At 47.3% G+C, this 19,965-nt stretch overlaps 1 protein-coding gene across 3 annotated transcripts in view; it reads right to left on the bottom strand.

Annotated features, from left to right (window-relative positions):
- The window catches only part of PAX7 (paired box 7), a 145,996-nt gene extending 132,133 nt beyond the window's left edge, over window positions 1-13,863 (bottom strand). For 2 of the 3 annotated variants that reach the window (XM_065421246.1, XM_065421248.1), the window contains exons 1-4: window positions 13,779-13,863; window positions 11,487-11,722; window positions 10,415-10,544; window positions 8,900-9,028 (exon numbers count right to left, since the gene is read on the bottom strand). In XM_065421246.1, the coding sequence (XP_065277318.1) occupies window positions 8,900-9,028; window positions 10,415-10,544; window positions 11,487-11,722; window positions 13,779-13,863 (580 nt within the window). Of the gene's footprint in view, window positions 1-8,899; window positions 9,035-10,414; window positions 10,545-11,486; window positions 11,723-13,778 lie in introns of all 3 variants that reach the window. The other variant, XM_065421247.1, reaches the window with a different exon arrangement.
- Between the last annotated feature and the right edge of the window lie 6,102 nt (window positions 13,864-19,965).

Raw genomic sequence — 19,965 nt, 5'->3', positions numbered from 1 at the left:
TTTTCTCCTCCCCTCCCCCATCTCTGTCTTTTTAAAGAAGCGACCAGGTCACTTTGATCTGCGATCTTTAGGGTCTTTAGACAAAGAAGCCAGTGAAGGCTAAAAGACTCCTAAAGTGTCCTCCTCCCCCAGCTTCTGTACCTAAACCACGAAAGGACCCTTGCTATGCCCTCAGTTATTATACTCCAGGGTCAGGCAAAGTGCTTCCTTCCAATTTTAGAAACAGCAACAAAACACAGAAAGTGAGTGAAAATCTAGAAGCGTTTCCTCTGGCGCTCAGGGAGCCTAGGGGCAGAGGGACAGCGGGTTTAAAGAGGAGTCTGTGTATAAATGCAGTTTGCTCTTCCCTTCCTATGCGTTGCTCCCACAACCGCCCCAGCACCTCGCTGGCTTATTTGGGGTTCCCATTTCCATTTTCCTGGCAGCGTCTATGCACGGGGTGGTTGATAAGGCAACTCCAATTTTGCATGATTCAAAGGCCTGGGTAAGGTTGGGCTTCGAATTGGAACATTTGGGAACTTAATCTGAACTGGGGAGATGACTTGTTCATGGGAGATTGGCTTTTAAGTAACCCCATTTCTTTAATAATAATAATAATAATAAAAAAAAGGTAGTTTGCTTGATGTAAAAAGCAAGCTACCATCACCGCAGCAGGTGTAGGTGAAGGAGGAGCGCGGAGATACTGCCACCAAAAAGTGAGCTTTCTGTGATTTCTGGGTTAAGAAGAGCGGGGAACTCTATTTAAAATGGGTCTCTTGTCCCATCTCCCAGGGAAAGAAAAATAACAACTAGTAATAGGAGAGACTTGATAGATTGGAAGAATTTATTTTTTTTGAAAAAGCACTTTCTCTTTTTAAGCACGAAAAAATGTCACAGAAGCCAGGAATTGTAATTACACACAGATATAATGAATGAGCAAACGACGCTTCCCTTCTCATCTCCCCCCCACCCCCAAAAAAGAACAAACAAACAAACCACAAGCTCCTCTGGTTTCTTTGACCAACCCTGCAGAGACTAGAAACCGAAATGGCCATTTTCAACAATTCATCACAGGACCCAGAGCCATCCAAGCAAGTAATATGTAGCCTCAGATCTGGTATGTCCCACAAGACAGATCGCCTGCTAATTAATAGACAGCGATTCCTGCAAGCGGTCCTAGCAGTCTGTAATATGATGAACTTTCTTTGTACCGGTGTCACCACAAATGTTTCTGATAAGGAAAAGCAGCCAAGGATCAAAGACTATAAGCTTCTCAATTTCCTCAAACTGCTTCTCCTTTTCCTCACCTACTTTTTCTTTCACACTCTCCCCAACGAGTTGCAACTGCCTCCTCCTCCCCTCCCCCCCGTGACAACTCGGGTCTTCTCAGATGCAGAGGGTCTTTCCCAGCTCTTCACAAAATAATAATTGCACCTTCATATCCCTTCTTCAATGGATTTCCTTCTAGGTCCCCTCCCCCCACCCTATGCTCGCCCCTCCCCCACTCAGGAAGACAAATGTCTTTATAAACTGTCATTAGCCGGCACCTGATTTCTTTTGGGGGGGGGGGGGGGATCATAGAAAGTGCAGCATAAAAGTGACCCCTCCAAAGGCAGATTCATCGAAACATCCTTTGCAACCAGCGAACTCGAAAGACAAGCGGGAGGCGAGGCAGGCAGGCACAGGTTGATTGTTTGCAGCCACCAAACGGTGACAATTATGATTCGTAATAAAAATAAAGACAAAACCTCGCTGCTTCTGCAGCCCACTGCGTGACATACCGGATCTCCGCCCCGTGTACTGATCAGCCCCGGGGAGTCTAGCTAAGACACCTGTCCTGCCCCCACTCTTTGCTAGTTAGTTCCCTCTGGCCAGGTGGGATATTTTATCAAGCGCGCCCAGAAAATCCCAAGCATCTGGGACACCCAGACTTGAAGATCTCTTCCCTGATGCACCCAAGCCTTGCAGTTGAACTTTCAGGGAAAGGCCTGGAGCGTCAGTTTGGGTTGGGATTCAGGGTTACAATCTCTCTCTCCTTTGTAATGGTCGCCCCTCCCTCCCAGAGTGGGGAGGGCAGCTAGAATGAAGACTAAAGTCTCCCTAGTCAATATCACACAATATTAGGAAGCACTGATAGCCCTGACCCCACCCCCGCCAAATCCAATCCAGAGCCTAGATCATAGCGCAGTTCAGATTAAAATGACAAAGCAAAACCCATTGGGGGCATATGTAGCGACTGATTGAAATTTCTTTTTCTTTCTTTCTTTCTTTTTTTTTTAAGCAAGGGAGAATAGCCCGTCTATAATATCTCAAAAGTTCAGGTCTCAAGAGGGTCCCTTATTTGCTTATTTCATGTGTAACAAAGGTAATTTTCAGCAACACCCCTCCCCCCCTTACCCTAATGCTCAAGTAAGTACCGTACAGCTTTAAGGGTAGTGTTATATGTGCTTTAAAATCCTGCCATGTAAATTCCACTGAAAAATTTGGAAAGCTGGGGGGGGGGTGAGGGGAAAGGGGAGGTTAATCCGGGTTTAATGCTATGATGCAGTCACAGGACCAGGGCTAGGCTGATTGTGTTATCTCTTCCCAACATTTGGGTCTCCCATATTTCACCCAGCCAAATAGCTGCGAGGAAAAAAGTGCGTATGGAGGCACTCCTGACGCCTCAGGAAAATATGTTATTAATATCTAAATAACTTCCCAATACTGTCTCTAAATCTCCCCTGCATCACTCCAGATGATGAATTCGTTTGAAGTATTCTCCCGTCTCATCTTTTCTCTCCCTCTCTCTTTTTTTTATACCCAGGCTTATTTCAAACTGGTAAATATCTAAATTCCTTTAACCACACTGCAGACATCTCCACTCTCTTATTTACCATTCTCGTTTAGATAGATCCCTATATAGCTCTCTCATAAACCCCGTCACAGCCCTCAACTCTTTCTGGAAACGTATTTTGGGTCCAGGGGCTTGCTAACAATGCACACACACAGTTCTAGGTCAGACGTATCTGCCTTCGATTCTTCCTGCCCTATAATTGAATGTATCCACCCACCCATACAAACAAAAATCCGTGGGTTATAAATACCGATTCCTTCTATTGTCTTTCCTTTCCCTGGTTTATCATTGAACCTAACCCCATCCCCACCCCAAATCATGGATCATAACTACCTGCTTCATGTTTTTCCTGATCTATAATGAAATCCATGCTTCCCCCTCCCCCCCAAAATGCTGGATTATAAACAATTTCCTTATATTATTCCTCTTCCTGCTGTAGAAGTGAGCTCCCCCCCCCCTTCCCTCTCCGGCGTCCTTGTCTTAAATTTGTTTTTTTAAAAGTGTCTTGTATTAGATTATACTCGTGTATTCCCCCTCCAACCTTATCTCGCCGCCTCTCTTCTCTCCTTCCCGTCACACTCGATTTAGGAAGGAGTTTATCTTGCAAACATTTGCCTACTTTGTTTATGTAGACCAGGTTCTGCAGCTACTTGTTCCCCAAAGCCACTGTTTGCCTTTGTAATTGTTATCGGTGTTTATTGTTGTACCTCATTTGTCTCAGCCTTTTTTTGTGACATGTAAGCTCTGTGTGTGCTCACACATAGTCTCCCCCCCCCCCTTCGCTCCCTGGGTTTTTTTTTTCCCCCCCCCTCTCTCTCCTCCTGAAATATGCACAGAATAACTGAGCCTAAAGCCAATGAATTGCCTGACACCATCCTATCTCTCTCCTGCCCCCCATTATTAGAGCTGATCTCACTGCGAATACTCACAAATCCCGCCTGGTCTCTGTTTGATTAGATTGCCAACCTTAGGTAATCCCTTGATTTGATGAAGTGTCTGTTCCCTTTCCCTTCTAAACACACATTTACAGAGAAGGCGCTTGTTGGTTTTAAATCAATGCAGATTGCTGGCTGATAAACCGCCTGAGACCCTCCCCTCCCCAACTCCGACCCGGGGAAACAATCCCGCTTTCCAGGTGTGCCAGCAAAAAAATGTTGCCGAGAAAGAGGGTGGGGGCGCGGGGGAAGGAGTCCCCTCTTTCTCCTCATTCATTCACTCCCCCGGAGCCTAATTAAATTTGGCAGGTCCTTGTACACACAATCAAAACAGCTTCCTTCAGTGTCGCAAGCCTCCGAAAACCACATTAGCAGCGATTGCTGCTGCCAAATTAAATTGTTACCACCTTGAGCTGGAAGTGTCTAAATATCCACACCTTTTCTCCACCCCCCCCCGCGTCCCTTACTCCCGTTCACACCTGTACATGGTTCCTTCCCGTTTTCTGCCATTCTTCTTTTCACAACTCCACCCCCCCCCCCCCGCTTCCCACACCTCACCGAAGCAATATTGATACGGGAACCCAGATAGTTGTGTCGGGATCTTTTGCCATAGCAAAATGTTGGTATTGATCCATTTGTGAAACCCTGTGCCATACACAGACACTTGGAAGAAATCGACCAGGTTACAGGATGGGGAAATAGGCAAACACCCGGGATCTCTCGCTGTGTGTGAACACATACGCACAGAGAAATCATCTTCCCTATACTCCTCTGACTGTAACCTGGTCAATTTCTTATGCCTGCTTAATTATATAATTAAATCTTTCACACAGGTCTCCTTCCCTCAATACAGTAGCCTCGTTTTATACACACACATCTATATGATTAATATATATGTATATAAATATATTGCTCGGGGTTTGAAAAATTGATCACACATGCATTTTGCCCTTGCAGACGATGCAGATAAAGCGCGCGCGTGTGAAACTGACGAGATTATAGTATGGGGAAGATGTGTCCCTATACGCCACGCATATAAGGAATTGATCTTCACCTGGTCTGTTCTTTACATGCCTTTTATATCTAAATGCTGCACCCAGATCATCTCCCCATACAATAAACGCATCCATTCCTCGAGCGAGCCAGCCCCTACCCCCTTCACTCCTATTTCCATTGATTGTAGAGCAATCCGATGCCCGCGCCTGGTTGCAATTAATACCATTTGCTCGTTTGCATGAGGCCTTGCCCCCTCCCCGCCCTTCTTCATTAAACACGGGGCATCTTCCCCGCGCCCTAAGCTGTCCACACGCATCCTGGCCCCAGCCCGCACGATCCGCATCACCCACGTTCTGCAGGGCGAGAATTTGCAGGACCACGTGACACTCCCTAATGCACCCCAATAACAACAATCAATAACAACAACAACAACAACTAACAACAACTCGGTTTTTAACAAGGCTAAAAAGAAGAAGAAGAAGTAGTGAAGCCTCATGAATATACGCCCAGGGCTAGCTGGAGTGAGCCGTTTTAAAGATGAAAGTGCAGAGAAATAAAAGCTCAATTTAATCTGCCTTAAAACCCTTCAACTTAGCGTTTGTGCTTGGAACTCAGAGAGTGAGCACTGATTGCGGATAAATACATTTCTTAGCATGCCTGGGAGCTATTACACCCCTCTCCAACACAGCTCCCTATTCAGCGGCCACAGTTTTCATTACCAGCTCTAATAAGTCTTAACATTATTAAATGCCAAGCAGATGATAGAAAGAAACAGGCGCAGGGTGGAATCTTTCTTTAACACTGAAAAAGGGAGAGCATTTAGGGCTGTCTTCCTCCGGCTCCCTGCGAGGAGCGTCCACAAATAGAGCAAAGGCATTTGTCACGAGGAAAAAGCCCCCAAACAAAGTTCTCTGCCCCCCCTCCCCTGTCTCTTCTTGTTCCTCCTCCCCCCCCCGCATTTTTTTTAATAAAGACCAGAGCCTTTTGTGGCTGTGCTTGGAAACTACCAAGTGCCAAGAGGTTGTCAGTCGTTAAAAAAAAAAAGTTACAATTTTGGTTAAGTCGAGGTGAGATCTCTAAAGATTATTAAAATTGAGACAGACTGGAAGTCTCTCTCTCTCTCTGAAGTGTGCTATTAGTTACTTTAATTGGGGCCATTGAAAACTTCTTCGTACTTCAACAAAAGACGTCTAGATTGCGGTGAGATTTTGCATCTGTTTAAAGAAAAGAAAAAAAAACCCTCGCCTCCCGTCGCTCTAAAGATTGGGGAGAGCAGGTTAAATGCATCCGATCAGCTGTTGAAAACAAACAGGGGTTCCAAAACGCGCACGCAGAGGCCTCCTACAAATGGCGGGGGGTCTATTTCGATATTCTGAGTAGCTAGCAGTGGAACAAACGGCCTGGGAACTTTGTTTGGGGTGTGTGTTGTCCTTTAAAATCCCGAGCTGTTCCCAAATTCGCCCTTGCTTGAAAATGGACTGGGGTTTCCCCCCATAAATAAAGCGGGGACCAGTTTTCTTTGATCATGGGGAAAAATGTATATTTATTTGCTTATTGAAATTAATTTACGTCTTAGTAACAGGGGAAAGAAGCTGACAGCTATGTTTGCCCTTTATTCTTATTTTTTGGGGGGGGACGGGACAGGGGAAAATATGACAGGTTTCAGAGTAGCAGCCGTGTTAGTCTGTATCCGCAAAAAGTACTCCTGTTCTTTTTTAGGGGAAAATATGTTTGCAGCTTTCTCACCAGCGCATTTATTTATTTTTTTCAAGCAATAAGCTCAAACTAAAATCTTAAAAAAAATATCGTAAGGGGGGGGGGAATAAAATCGGAGACACAATAGGGACTGATTTGCAAATGAGCATTGGCTCCTTCCAAATCACACGAAACATTTTGCAGCGTCCAACGGCTCGCCTTTTTCCAACAGACGGTCCTATAATATTACAAAACTATCTAACAGCAGGGAGTTTTGAATAATTTATCTCCTTTTCTTCCCCTCCTTGGCCCTTTGTCCAAACTTTTTCTCCTCCTTGCAGAATTTTGAATGAGAATGGACAACGCTCTCCCCCCCCCCCCCACTCACCCTTTACTCCATTTTTTTAAAGCAGCCTAGATTTAAAAAAAAAACTGTTTGCTTTTGTGGCCAGGAATCTTTTGCTTATAAAGCTTCAATAGACTTGAAGGTCTTTGTAAGTGAAATTCATCTTCAAGGTTGGGGGGGGGGGGGGAAAGAGGATCGGATCCTTAAAGCACCCCCTTTTGTGCACCTTTATTTCAAACTTGGAGTAATGTTTGATCGTGACACTTGGAAGCTTTTTCTTCCCAATTTTACCCACCCCCTTTCAAAACAAAATCGCTGGATTTCGATATTCCAAGTCACTCGCATTGTCTCCGCTCGGGGAAATGTTACAGCTGGTGAAAAAGATTGCAGGAGTGATCTCTTCCCGCACAGAATTTTTGGAGGCTTCTGTGACAGAAAATAGCTATTTTCCCCCCTCTGACCCTAAATTCTGTCACTAATATTACTGCAAATCGTCCGAAGAAACCGCAATATCTTCAAACCAAACCAGAAACCAAACCAAACCAACTGATTAAAAAAAACCAACCAAAACCAGAACGCTTCAGAAGTTGCCATTTTTTCAGCTTTCTACCTATTTCATAGAAAATGATCGAAATCCTTTCGAAGGTTTTCCTAAATGGTCACCTTTCCTCTCAGAAAGCTGGTGAGATCCCTAGCTCGAGAAAAGAACGGATTCCCCTTCAAATAAATACAGGGGGTTCTCGCCCCCACCCCAGTGAGTTAGGGTCTAGTTATGATTTAGAAGCCGAAAATATCCTGATCGGAAAATCCCAAACCGGATCTTTTCCTTTTCTCTTCAGTGAAAAAGGACCCGCGTCCTTCCATCAAGATCATTGTAAGTGGGAAAGAAACACAGATTGAAATGCACACACGACATTCCTCTCTCAAACTTTTTATTTACCCAACATCCAGTTCATGCTGTTTATTTTATAGCCGTTCTCATGCTGCTTTCATGCATTTGCATTGACTTTTTTTTTTGGTCCCAGAACCGTTTGGAATCAAAATCTAGAAACGGTTTAGCTGCAAACATTTTGTTTCTGCAAACTGATCTTCCTTCTCCCCTACAATTCCCCTGGGCACAAGAACTGGTGTTTATCAAAGTTTCCAGTTTGCGCCAGTGTTCTTCTGACCCAAACCCGCGAGAGGAGATTGTAGACGGGAGATTTCAACAAACATTTCAAATCCTTTTCTCACCCCGCACACCAAATGGGCTAAAAAGCCTTTCCTCAATCACAGCAGATTTTTTTTTAAAAGGGAAGATTTCTTACTACTGCTCATCTGAGCACCGTTACCCCAAATTGGTCTCTCTCTGGTTAGCAACGGTGCTTTTGCTGGTGCCCCAAAGCAGAACATATCCCAGTCTCTCTAATTGATATTGATTGCCCAAATCGCTCAACTGTCAGCCAGAGTTTCAGGGGACCACTTAGATAGCAGGAGAAAAATCTGTTTAACAAATTCATTTAGGAATCTCTGATTCCTCCCCCCCCAGCCCCTCCCTCCCTTCTCTATAAATAATTGATCCACAGTGACTGCAAGGAAAATCCCAACATCTCTTTTCCGACATCTCAGATGGCTCGGGGAGAGGGCAGAATGTGATACAGGTACCCCATTAATACCCCACGCGCGCCCCATTCCAAGCGCCCATCTATGTACAATTTCATTAAGGCCTTTCTCTGCTTTCCTCTTCGACCTTTTAGAAAGGGCCCTGGGCACAGCTTGTGTCCTATTTTTTTTAAACACTGGGGTGATGGGAGTAAAAAAAAAGGATGTGGGGGAAGAAGGGGGTATCCCTTGCCCCAACGCGCCTCTAAAGCACTTTCTTATATAGCCATTAACTTTTGACATGAGTGTCGATTTCTGAAACGCTTAATCACTAGGAAGAGGTGGAGAAGGGCAAAGTTTGCAGACATTTGCTGATGCAGGGGCCGGCCTGCTTCACCGAATTTTGCCCCGAACTCCAGTGCCAGCAAGATCGGGCCCAGGGCAAACCCAGCAGGCAACAGAGTGCCAATATTAAGCAAGTGTCGCCGAATGCAGGCGGGGGAGCTCAGGTCTGGCTGCCCGTCGAGTTACCTTTGTCGCCCAAAATGCCGTCTATGCTGTGCTTCGCCTTTTTCTCCCCGTCTTCCTCCTTCTTGTCACACTCCTCCTCTTCCTCTTTCTTCCCGAACTTGATTCTTAGCACCCGGCTAATCGAACTCACTAAACCTCGGACAGTCAAAGACAAAAACGCAAGTATAAGCTGGTTTGGAAAAGGGGGCGAAGCGAGACAACCCGCCAACGCTTCCAAAGTTGAGCAAGAAGAAAAGCAAAAGAATGCAGCGGGTCGGCAAACACATGCCAGGAACACAAACTACACACACACACAGACACGCACACACACACTTCTATGCACACATAGCCATAAACTTACAAACACATAAATATCCCCAGAAAAAACACACACACACAGACTCCGAAATAGACACTAGCATAAAAATACACAGTCACCAATTTACACACTAACATAATCTGCACACCCACTCAGGAATAGACACCGACACACACAAATTCCCACGCGTTTCACGCACTCTCCTTGCACAAACACACCGGTCACAGACGTGCACACCTCAAGTCACAAGCTTCGACACCGACACCCGCGTTAACACGAATGCACACTTAGCACTCACCGATGTGCAATCACACGCATGCAGGTAAAATTACACACGCTAATAGGCATGTATCACACACCCACATGCACTTACCTCTCTCCCATCACACAGACACAAATGCACACTTATCACACACACGTGCAAATCACAGGCACCCACATTCAGAGGTACCCACACGGAAATACCCACTTACCCCACCCACGCTCCCACTCTCGAGAACACAAATACATACACGGCATCCCCTTCCCCTTTGCTTTCCCTCCCTGGAGTCAAGGGGAGATTGATGGGGGTGTAGGTAGCGGGGGTTCAGAATCGGGCCCACTGCTGGTTTCCTTGAAACTCTTGCTTTTGAACTACTTCCCCGGAGGGAAGTTTGGGCGTCGGGAGAGCCCTTGGTGCCCCCAAACCTTTGCTAATTTATTTTAAACTGAATTGAAAGACGCTTCCTCCCCATCAGCTCTGGACATCATCGAGGGGGAGAAAATCGTTCTTCCCCCGAGCAACTCAGAAACCCACCCAGGGGCGATTGAGAGAAATCCCAGGATGCTGAGTGGGCGCTCCCTGTCCACCCCTTTTAGACTCTGTGCGGCTCCTTTGCTGTAGGATGGAACCGGCAAAGTCTCAACAGTGTCCTAAACTTGGTCTCCTTTCAACCACGGGTTTAATGTTTGCCTTGGTCCATGATTTGTTTGTTTGCGGAGAGAATTTAAATGTGCACTTTCCTGCTTTCTAGGTTCCTTTCTAGGGAACCTTTAGGATTTTTTTTTTACATCACTTCTTTTTTTGGACGCAGCGCCTGAGAGGATGTTTTGTAGCCTTTGGATACAGGCTGGGTGTCAGTTTGTGGTGGCTGCAGATAATCATGTCCCTAGATCTATTTCTAGCTGGGTGTTTTTTTCTCTGTGTGTGTGTATTTCTTGCCAAGCTGCCTTCTCACCTGAGGGAACAGTGCTCCTGTCACAGTGCCCATCTTTCAGGAGTCTATCTCGGATTTCCCAGCTAAACATCCCCGGATTCTCTCTCTTGTATTCCTCGATTTTCTTTTCCACGTCGGGAGTGGCAACCTGCTTTTGGGATCAATGGAGATCAGTGGCGGGGAGGGGGTGCGTACGTGCAGAGAACGGAGAGGTGGGGTGGGAGAGAGGGGAAAAATCACTTTTAATTTAAAGAAGAACCATAGACCTTTCCTAGACTCAGATTTCCCATCGAGGTCACTATTCTGGTCTAACAAGGACGATATTTCATTCCAAGTAAAGGGGGGGGGGGGGTAAATCTGCCTATATTACCCCCCCCCCCCAAGAAACAACTTGATGCCAAAGATTCTTTTGTCCCAAGCTCTTCGCTTGAAATTGACAAGGGTCGATTCCTGGTGTGTGTAGATCGAGTATCCGGAGGGGGGCCGGGGAGATATTTAGGGGAGATCTAGACTCACATCCACACCACACCCCGATTGACCCCGTGTAAAGCATTCCTGAAATGCAAACGGGCTCCCCCCGGGAGGCACCGGGAACCGAAGCAAATGCTGGAGTGTGCCCCACTTGTTGCATGTGGACAATCATTCTAATGTATTCATTGCCTTCCACCCCGCACCGCTTCTCTCCCCATCTCCCACCCCCCGCCCCTGCAGATACATTTCATCCAAACAATGCATTTAACGGGGGGGGGGGGCGGGGGGGCGAGGGCGCCTCTTGGCTTCTTGCGCTCAGCTTGGGGGCCAGGCACCGATGGGAGAGTGGGTGCGTTCAGTGCATTGGAAATCGGAGTTGGTGGGAATTGCGTGGCGAACGCAGCCATGTGTTGATACCGATGGGCCCATCCGAGAAGGCTGCTCCTAAGCGATGCTGCTTGAGGGAATTGGGCTCCATCTGGGGAGCGCTGAACAGGTAGGGCCGGATCCTGCTGCCGTTGAAGCCAATGGGAGGAGGATGGAGGGGGGGGGGGGGTATTTTCCCATTGGCTTCAACAGAGCTGCCCTGGCCGGAGCTGCCTTTGCTTGGCTTTGCACTCACCCTGGGTTTGCTCCCTCCGATGGCTCCGGGGCGGATGGAGCCGGTCTCCTGATACCGGCAAAGGATTTTGGAGACGCAGCCATGGGAGACTCGCAGCTGCCGGGAGATCACACAGGGGCGGATGCCGTGGTGGGCCATCTCCACTATCTTGTGGCGGATATGGTTTGGCAAAGGTCGCCCATTAATGAACACCCCCCCGAGCTGGTTCACTCGGCCCTGGCCCAGAGGAGTCGACACTAGAAATCAGAGGAGAAAAGTTGGGTCAGGGGCACACTGACAGCTAGACCATCTCTGTGCCTATGTACCCCTCTCTCTCCCTTCTAGCTACACGTGTTTCTATTTGTCTCTACATCGCCTGTGCTTCTTTGGATGGCTGTAGATCTCTCTCGATTCCTTTCTCTAAATCTTTCCCTCTCTCTCTGTCTCTATAGATCTGTGTCTGCATTTTCATCTGCATCCATATATGTCCATCTGCCACCTGTATCTCTTTGTATTTTCCTCTATATGGCCGTATAATCGACAGCGAATGCAATATTCGCCTATAGAGTTCGATGTCTTCTGAAGAAAATAAGTGCCCGTTTTTCTATCGAGCCATAAAGATCACCCTTCTCCTCCCCAAAACGACCAGTGTGTTATCACCGTTATATGGCTGTTGGTCCCCGTATTTTAAATGCTATTGCAAACCGACGAACCTAGCTTGGACATAGAAAGGTGTTTAAAAATGCGCTTTTTTAGTGCCTGATCCATACCACAGAAAAGCGCATTAAAAAAAAACCCCCCACACTGCTAAAATGACCTCGTAAAAAACCCCTGCTTCTTTCTTTGCTTTATGTCTATCTGGGGGAAAAGGAGGAGGATCTTTTTGTTAATTTCTAGGAAGCAATGCGATGGGAACCGTCTTCATATTTTAACAGCGAACGGTGCCAGCACAATGCTGGTTCTTTGCGGTGGCCCCGTTTTAACCGGGAATACCTTGCAGGGAGCCCGCATCCGTCACAAGATCCTAAGAAGAACAGGAGTACAAGATCCTAAGACAAAGTCGGCAGCATTTTCTTTCAGGGCCATGGGGGCGGCAGGCTTTCTAATCCCGGTCTGATACCCTCCCCCCATTTGTTTAATATCTGGCAATGTATATCTTGCAGATTAATACAATTTCACAGTCTCGAAAACACCGAAGAACTCAGCTGCATAATTTGCGAAGAGGTGATGGTGGGGAGGGGGTGATAGGGACGAGTTTCTCTTTGCAAAGAACAGAAATCGCCTCCCGATTTAATAAGAAGCATGCACTACTAATTCAAAGTCACTCGGCCAGCACTCTCTGGCTATATCATTAGCGACAGAGAACACTCGAGTGGCCAATTTTACATTCAAGAGGTACTAAAATCACCGGCCGCTCTCTCTTTTCATTATTCCCAGGCATGTTGTGCAAATATTGTTGTAATCCTTTGATCCTTTCCCTGGCCGTCTGTTTTACTTCATTTGCTACAGAAAAGCACTTGAGCAAATCCCCCTAGCTTGTGTGTTTTGCAGCCTGCGTGGGTTTCCATCGCTTTGAGTTTGGCTACTTGATCACGGCTTGCCTGAGCGTCTCTGGTTTAATAAATGCGGGGAGAGGGGTCCCACTCTGAATTTGCCTCTGCTAAACAGCCAGCAGGCGGGTGAGAAAGAAAAGGTAATGTGAAGACATACACACAGTGCAAAGGCAGATACATCGAGAATTGAATGCAGCAACGCTGCGAGGTGGGGGGAATGACACATCGTCTGACAGCTTCAGGGGCCTCTCGGGAGCTAAAAAGCCCCCAAACATTGGGCGGCAGTTGCAAATGGGCCCATTTCAGCCCTGAGCAGTGACCTCCCCTCCCTTGAGCCCGGGCTGGCTACGGTCTCCGGTTCTTGGGAAGCCGCTTCGGAAGTTTGAAGCGACCCAGTTCGGGAACAAAACACAAAGTTTGGGGAGAAGCTCGGAAGAGTGTCCGTCTAAAGGGTGTGAGATTTGGAGAGACAAACCGGCATGGGTGGGGGGGAAAAAACCACCCCACGCTAGCTAAAGTCAATTAGCGGGCAAAGAATCACTACCGGCTGCCTCAGAAAATCAAATGAGGAGATCTGCCCCCCAAACTCTATGAGGGTTGAAAGTTACAGGATAATTAGCTGGGGATCACACCGTCCGCGGCACGTTTACCTCCCCCTGGACGCTAATGCTGCATTATGGCCCTGGCTGGGAGGGAGCTGTCCCCACACAGCGATCGGCTCTCTAGAAACGAGTCATTTAAAATACCCATAAAGACCTACCTTCCAAAGGGAAGCCCGTGCGGGGGTAGTTCTGTCCCGGCGCGGGGCGCATCATTCTGGGAACTGTCCCTGGTAAAGTTGCCATTCCGGAGTCAGTCTGGGGCGGTTGGGTTTCAAACAGACACACAAATCAAAGCCAGGCCACCCCCTTTTCTGGGCTGAGCCAAGCGAAGTCCCGCGAGCTGCAGCAGCCGGCTCTGTCTTCTCCCTCCTGGAAGGCGCAGGACTCTCCTTCACAAACAACGGGGAAATCTTTTGCTCCGACAGGGAAAGTGGGGGGGAAATCACCCCCCCCCCCCAGAAATTCTTCTTAAAGTTTCAGCGATGTGGCTCAGCTGGACTGAGCTTACGCTCTTCAGGAATGTAACACACAGACTAGAGGGGGAAGCGGCCACATCCCAAGTGGTCTCAGTGCTGGGCTGGGCTTCTGGGGGACTGATTCCCCCCCCCTTCTGTTTTATTGTGTTGTTGTTGTTTTGTGTGTGTGTGTGTGTGTGTGTGGCAGTTGGTGATCGCTTAGGGGATGGTTGTTTTCGGGAGAGGAGGGTGATGGGGAGGAGGGGGGGGGTGATGTCAGCTGGAAGGTTTGGAAGTTAAAGCGCCTAACTTTGGCGCATTGGGTAGGAAGAGAGAGAGCCCCAAGTGAGCTGTGATAGGCTCCAGCGTCTTTCTTTTATTCACGAACAGGGGAAGGGGCACTGCTGTGGGGCGGAGGGACCAATAGCAGAAAGCAGCTTCCAAACGCACAGGCATATATAGGGGTTGGGGTTGGGAATTCAGTCCTAGGCTTGGCCTCGTTTGCAGGGAAGGCTGGGGGGGGGAGGGGGAGGGAGGAAGGGGGTGAGAAAACTTTGGGAAAGTATCTCCCGGGGGTAGACAACTTCCCTCCCCAGCGCACGGGGCTTCAGCTGAAGGAATCTTTACGCGCCAGCGTTATCCCCCCCGAAGGGCAGCCCAGAGCCCCCGGCCTGCCCCCTTTCTCAATCCATCAGGGGAGGTTTTGCCATGACTAAGGACCCAAGAAACCCATAACCCAAGAAACCCTTCTTCCCAGCCTCCAGTGCGCCCGCGCCTCTCCAGGTGACCCGCTTTAGGGGATCTCTCTCTCTCTCTGTCACTTGTTTGAATCCGCCGACCAAACTTCTCCCCGAAGCTGGTTGAAAATTAACCTCCCCCAAAGGCGGGGAGCAGAGAGATGAGTCCAGTGCCAATGTGCCTGGTGGGAATAAATGGCAGTAAAGACCCGAACGCAACCGCTTTGTATGTGTGGATATAAACCATCCTTGACGCCTTCACAGCCAAACGCTACAACCCCCTTCCCCTGCTTCTTTACGAGTTTCCTTCGCTGCCATTTAAACCCTATTCACGTTTGTATGGGGGCTTTCTCCTGTTTTATCCCCCCCCCCCCCAAGCGCCTGGACCGTGGAAGTCCCGACTGCTCCTCTCCAGACCTGGGGACACGTTTCTCTCTTTTCTTATGAGACCCTCCACACCGATCTGGGGGTATTTTTGGTGGGGGGGAGGGGTAACCCAGGAGTCAAATGCGGTGAAGAGCAAAGTCAGTAGCCAGGTGGAGTGGGAGGAGGCCAAGGGAAGTTGTGTAAAAACCTCTCCTAAGGATCCGGGCAAAGATCACGCCGTGGTCTATGAACCCAGCGCCACGCACCTTCGCTTGGCACTTTCTTGGGTTGCCCGGTGTGTCTGGCTCATCATTCGTGTTTTAACCGAGGAAAGGCAGGTTCGAAACAACCTGACTCCGGGGTCCTTTTCCCCTCGGCCCTTTCTTCTTCCCGCCCCTGGGCAAACAAAACTCCTGCCAGGGGAGAGTTGCCTCCAGGGAAAACATTTGGCAGGATCGGGCCCTGCTTTCGAAGGCGCTGCTGAGCGCCGGGGGCGTTTGCCACCGAGCTGATTGCGGGCCCTCCCCCCCAGGTGCTATCCACTAGCGTGAGGTGGAGCCTGGGCTTCCCCACGGGGGATTGTCCCGCTGACCCAGGACAGTTTGAACAAATAGCAAATGTTTCCCTTGAAGGTGGCTGCTTTGGGACTTGAAGGGAACAAAACTCCTTCTCAGCAGGGAATGACGCCAGGGCTTTGCTGAGTCTTTTGTTTGCATCTGTAAAAGGACTTTTCCTGGAAATCACGGAAAACTTTAAAACAAAACAAAACAAAAAACTACACTTGCAGCGTTTCTTTCTTAAAAAAAACTTTGTTGCCACCAAAATCAGGTCTCCCAAGCCCTCTCCCCTTAAATCGGGCACCCCTCCCCAACGAACTAGAATATCCCCGTTGGAAAACCAGCCAGAAGAGAGACAAATTCCCAAGCAAATACAGGTTTCTGATCACTTTTCCCTCCTGTTTTGTCTTTTCCAATAATAATTAATATGCGGCCAGATACATGATGGATCCCAATCTCTCTCCCAATAAGGCAAGGGCGCATCAGCATCTGCCCCCGCCTAATGAAAAGTCCCCTCCAACTATTCATCCGGCCTCCCAATATAAAAGTTCTCCATGCCTGAGGCGTTTGAGGTTGACAGTGTAGCTGCAATCCAACAATTAAAAGCGACCCCTCCACCACCACTTCTGCTTCATTTTTTCTATCATTCACACATCTCCCACCCCCGGCCTGATAGATCTCAGACACTTTGCGAGGCACACAAGACAATCCCTCCCGTCAAAAGCAGCGTTGAGTCTAACCATTGCAGCTTTTTGGCGGTGGGGAGGGGGGTGGGGGGGTGTTTCCAAAGATGATCAGCTCCCAGATACAGTAAAGACCTTGAACTAAATGATGAGGGGGGAGGGGGGGGGGGCTATTTGACTGGCAATGTTTTTGTGCCAGCCCATTCTTTTTCAGAAGGGAGAGAAACAAAATTGATCATGTCAATTTCTTTCCAGAGAGTCGAATCGCTTCAAATATTTTCTCTCTCATCCCTTCTTTTCCCCTACACGTGTCAGCGCCTAAACTTTTAGGAGAAACACACTGGAGAGCGATGGGGGGAAAGGGGATAAAACGGAACAGTCTGAACGGACTTTAAGACCCGTATTAGCTGCATTCCTCCAGGGTTGCTCCAATTCATTATTTTCATTTCAACTGGACTGCGCTTGGTGTGAAAACAAAAAGTTTAAAATTACGCGGCTCTGATTTTGTAACGCCCCAGCTGATTAAGAAAATGGGGGAAATCTTGTCTCCACTAAACCTCTTGCTTAGAACACCTCCTTAGAGAGACTGTATCTTTAGTCCTACGATTATTTGAAAAGCGTCCTGCCTCCCCAACTGCTCTAAGGTTACCTCTCTCGGATAAAAATCCCAGATCAAACGTAGGGTTTGTTTTTCTTACCCTGCCCAAAGGAGCAGGGAGAATTGAAAAAGATTTGACACTAGAAACTTCAGATTCTCTCCCCCCCCCCCTTCCTTCATCCCCTCATCCTTTTGTCCAATGTATTTTTTGGAATAATCATCTCCACAGACAATGCGTAATCTCGCTTGATGAAGGCATTATGGCCAAGCAAGCTAAAGGACCAGCCGCCCCGTCCCGACCTCTCAGGGCCAGATTGTTGGCGTTGGACGCTTGATTTCCAACTTTCAGCTCCAACGATTGCTTCGAACCCAAAGCAATAACCCCAGAGCAGGAGTCCAGGGTCAACTGGGCATTTATCATGGAACCAACGAGGCAAAGGTGGCACCTGCCTTCTTTTGTGCTGGCATTTTAAGCAGCCTTAATTTTTTAAAATTGTGTGTGTGTGTGTGTGTGTGTGTGTGTGTGTGTGTGTGTGTGTGTGTGTTTGGGGGGGGTAGGTTTATATCGGGGGAAGCAGTTTGTCAGCATCATGGGAACTCCATGCCTTGGAAATGCAAGGTGGTGTGTGTGTGTGTGTGTGTGTGTGTGTGTGTGTGTGTGTGTGTATGTGTGTGTGTGTAATAAGCGTGCACCGCTCTCCTGGTGGAAAGCAATTTCACAAATAATTTTTCCCACAATTAAGGAGTGTGCAGGGGTGAAATGGCAATTTCACATGCAGATCTGGGGGCTGCGCGGGGGAGGGGGGGCCTGTTACCTGAGCGCCCAAGCGGAGAGCTAAGAAAGGGGGGGGACCCTTTCCCCCCCTTCCCCCAATGCCTTGCTTCATTACCCATGTGCACAAAGGAGAGCCCCCTTCTTTTCTCTCCTGGGAGCGCTAAGCAATAGATTAAAACAAGCATCAATCAAGAAAAGGACCCGAGTAACTGCTTAAAGCAACAAGACAGAATTCCTCGCGTCTTTGAAAGGGACTCCTCACTTCTCTGCGTATCTCCATGGTTTCCTAAGGTATGTTTCTGGTTGATAAATGTTGTATATCACGGCTCCCTTTGGAGGACAACTCATAAGGATAAGGGAATAGGGGTGTTATTTTTTTCCTCTCCACCTTCTCTCCCCCCCCCCCCCCAGCTCATCTTCCTTTTGCTTCTGGTGGAACTTAGAGCCACTCAACGGGGGGGGGGGGGGCGTATGTAAATTGCGGAGGGGCTGGCTAACACGGCGCTGCGTCCTGTCAAGCTCTGTTTATTAAATTCTCGACTTGAGGAAGGCATATAGGTTAAGCTTGCCCAGGAAAATCACTTAGGCAATGCACAAGCTGCCAAAAGCAAAGCTGCCCACCTCACTCGCCAGCTTAGCCAGTGTGCATTTTAGAGACAGGCTATTAATTATGGCTTTAAAAAAATGCCTTATTCTTTATTTATTAGGATCATGCATTTGAACGTCTATTTTGACACTGCTCCAAGAGAGGATCGAGAGAGCTTCTCTTCAAAAGATAATTCAAATCAGACGTGCTTTTTAATATGTGCTTTTGCAAATATTAAAAACTGGAGAATTTGATCGTTATTTTGTTAAAATGTAATAATAATAATAAAAAGGCCTGGAGAGGAATTATTTAAGGAAAAATTACTCCCCTCTCCTGAAATGTACACGAAGATTATTCATGTTTTCCACTTGAAATTTCGGTGTAATGAGCATTATTTTAAAGCGATTATTCAATGAATCGCTCTTGCAAAGGCGACCAATACGCCTTGAAAACTGGGGATGTAAAAAAAAAACAAACCCAATATTTCGGAAGGGCTTTGGCGTTGTTTGAAAACGACCATTGCAAAAAATCGTAAAAGAAAAGTACCACGCTCGTTCTGAAAATGTTTTCCCACTGGGAAGAAGAGAGACTGAATGTTTGCAGCGAGCATCGAAGACAAGAGGCAGGACAACTCGTTTGTTATTTAAAAGCGTAGTTCAGGGCTGAAAAGCGACATGTCTTTAAAGATCTGGTTTCCAGGGGAAAATAAAACAAATAAATAAATACAAAAAAAAAAAAAAAAAAAAAATCGAAAGGGCACAAAACACGACAAATGACAAAGACCCGATTTACTGTTTGTGTAAAAACGGAAACGAAATTGACATGAATATTTTCTTGCAGAAACTAAGGGCTTGATCCAAAGCGTATTGAAATGTGCCAGTGGTTACGATGGGCTTTAAATCAAGACCGATGTGAGGGTAAATTACCTTAGTGTGTGTGTGTGTGTGTGTGTGTCTAGCTCTATTCTAGTCTATATTGGTTCTTAAGTTATAACACACTTTATCACCATAGTATCTACATATATATCCCTGCTTTCTGGCCAGAAAGATCTTCCTTCAAGCAGTTCTATGTTCAGATGAATTACCTTTAGTTTAGCATGTGCTTTTTATGTAGGTGGATGGACTGAGAAGTGGGAAAACAAACAAACAAACAAACAAACAAACAAACAAACAAACAAACAAACAAAAAACAGGTTCTGAAAATTTAAGATCTGCTGCCCCTGAACTCCCTGGCTCCAATGGGAGCAGGATGCGACCCCTCTAGTTGGTATGGAGAGAGCAGTGCTGGTCTTTAATTCTCGGTTTGTGTTCCTGCTTCCTCTGTCTTTTTTTCTCCCTCTTTCTTGGGAAAACAAGGCTCTGTTTATTTGCGGGAGAGATGCTCTTAACTTAATTGCTTAAAAAAAAAAAAAGAAAAGTCCCATGCAATCAGACCTCAGACTTTTTTCAAGCTCCAAGGTGGAAGTGAGAAATAGTTTGACCTCCAAGATTGTATTTTTAAAAAACAAACAAACAAACAAAAAACTGTTTGCAATTTCTTGCATGTCTCCACACTCTGTGTGTGTGTGTGTGTGTGTGTGTGTGTGTGT

Source organism: Emys orbicularis, chromosome 22 (genome assembly GCF_028017835.1).
Source record: "Emys orbicularis isolate rEmyOrb1 chromosome 22, rEmyOrb1.hap1, whole genome shotgun sequence".
In the NCBI taxonomy this organism is placed as follows: Eukaryota; Metazoa; Chordata; order Testudines; family Emydidae; genus Emys; species Emys orbicularis.
The sequence above is the reverse complement of the archived record's forward strand: the minus strand, read 5'-3'. Positions and strand labels throughout refer to the sequence as shown.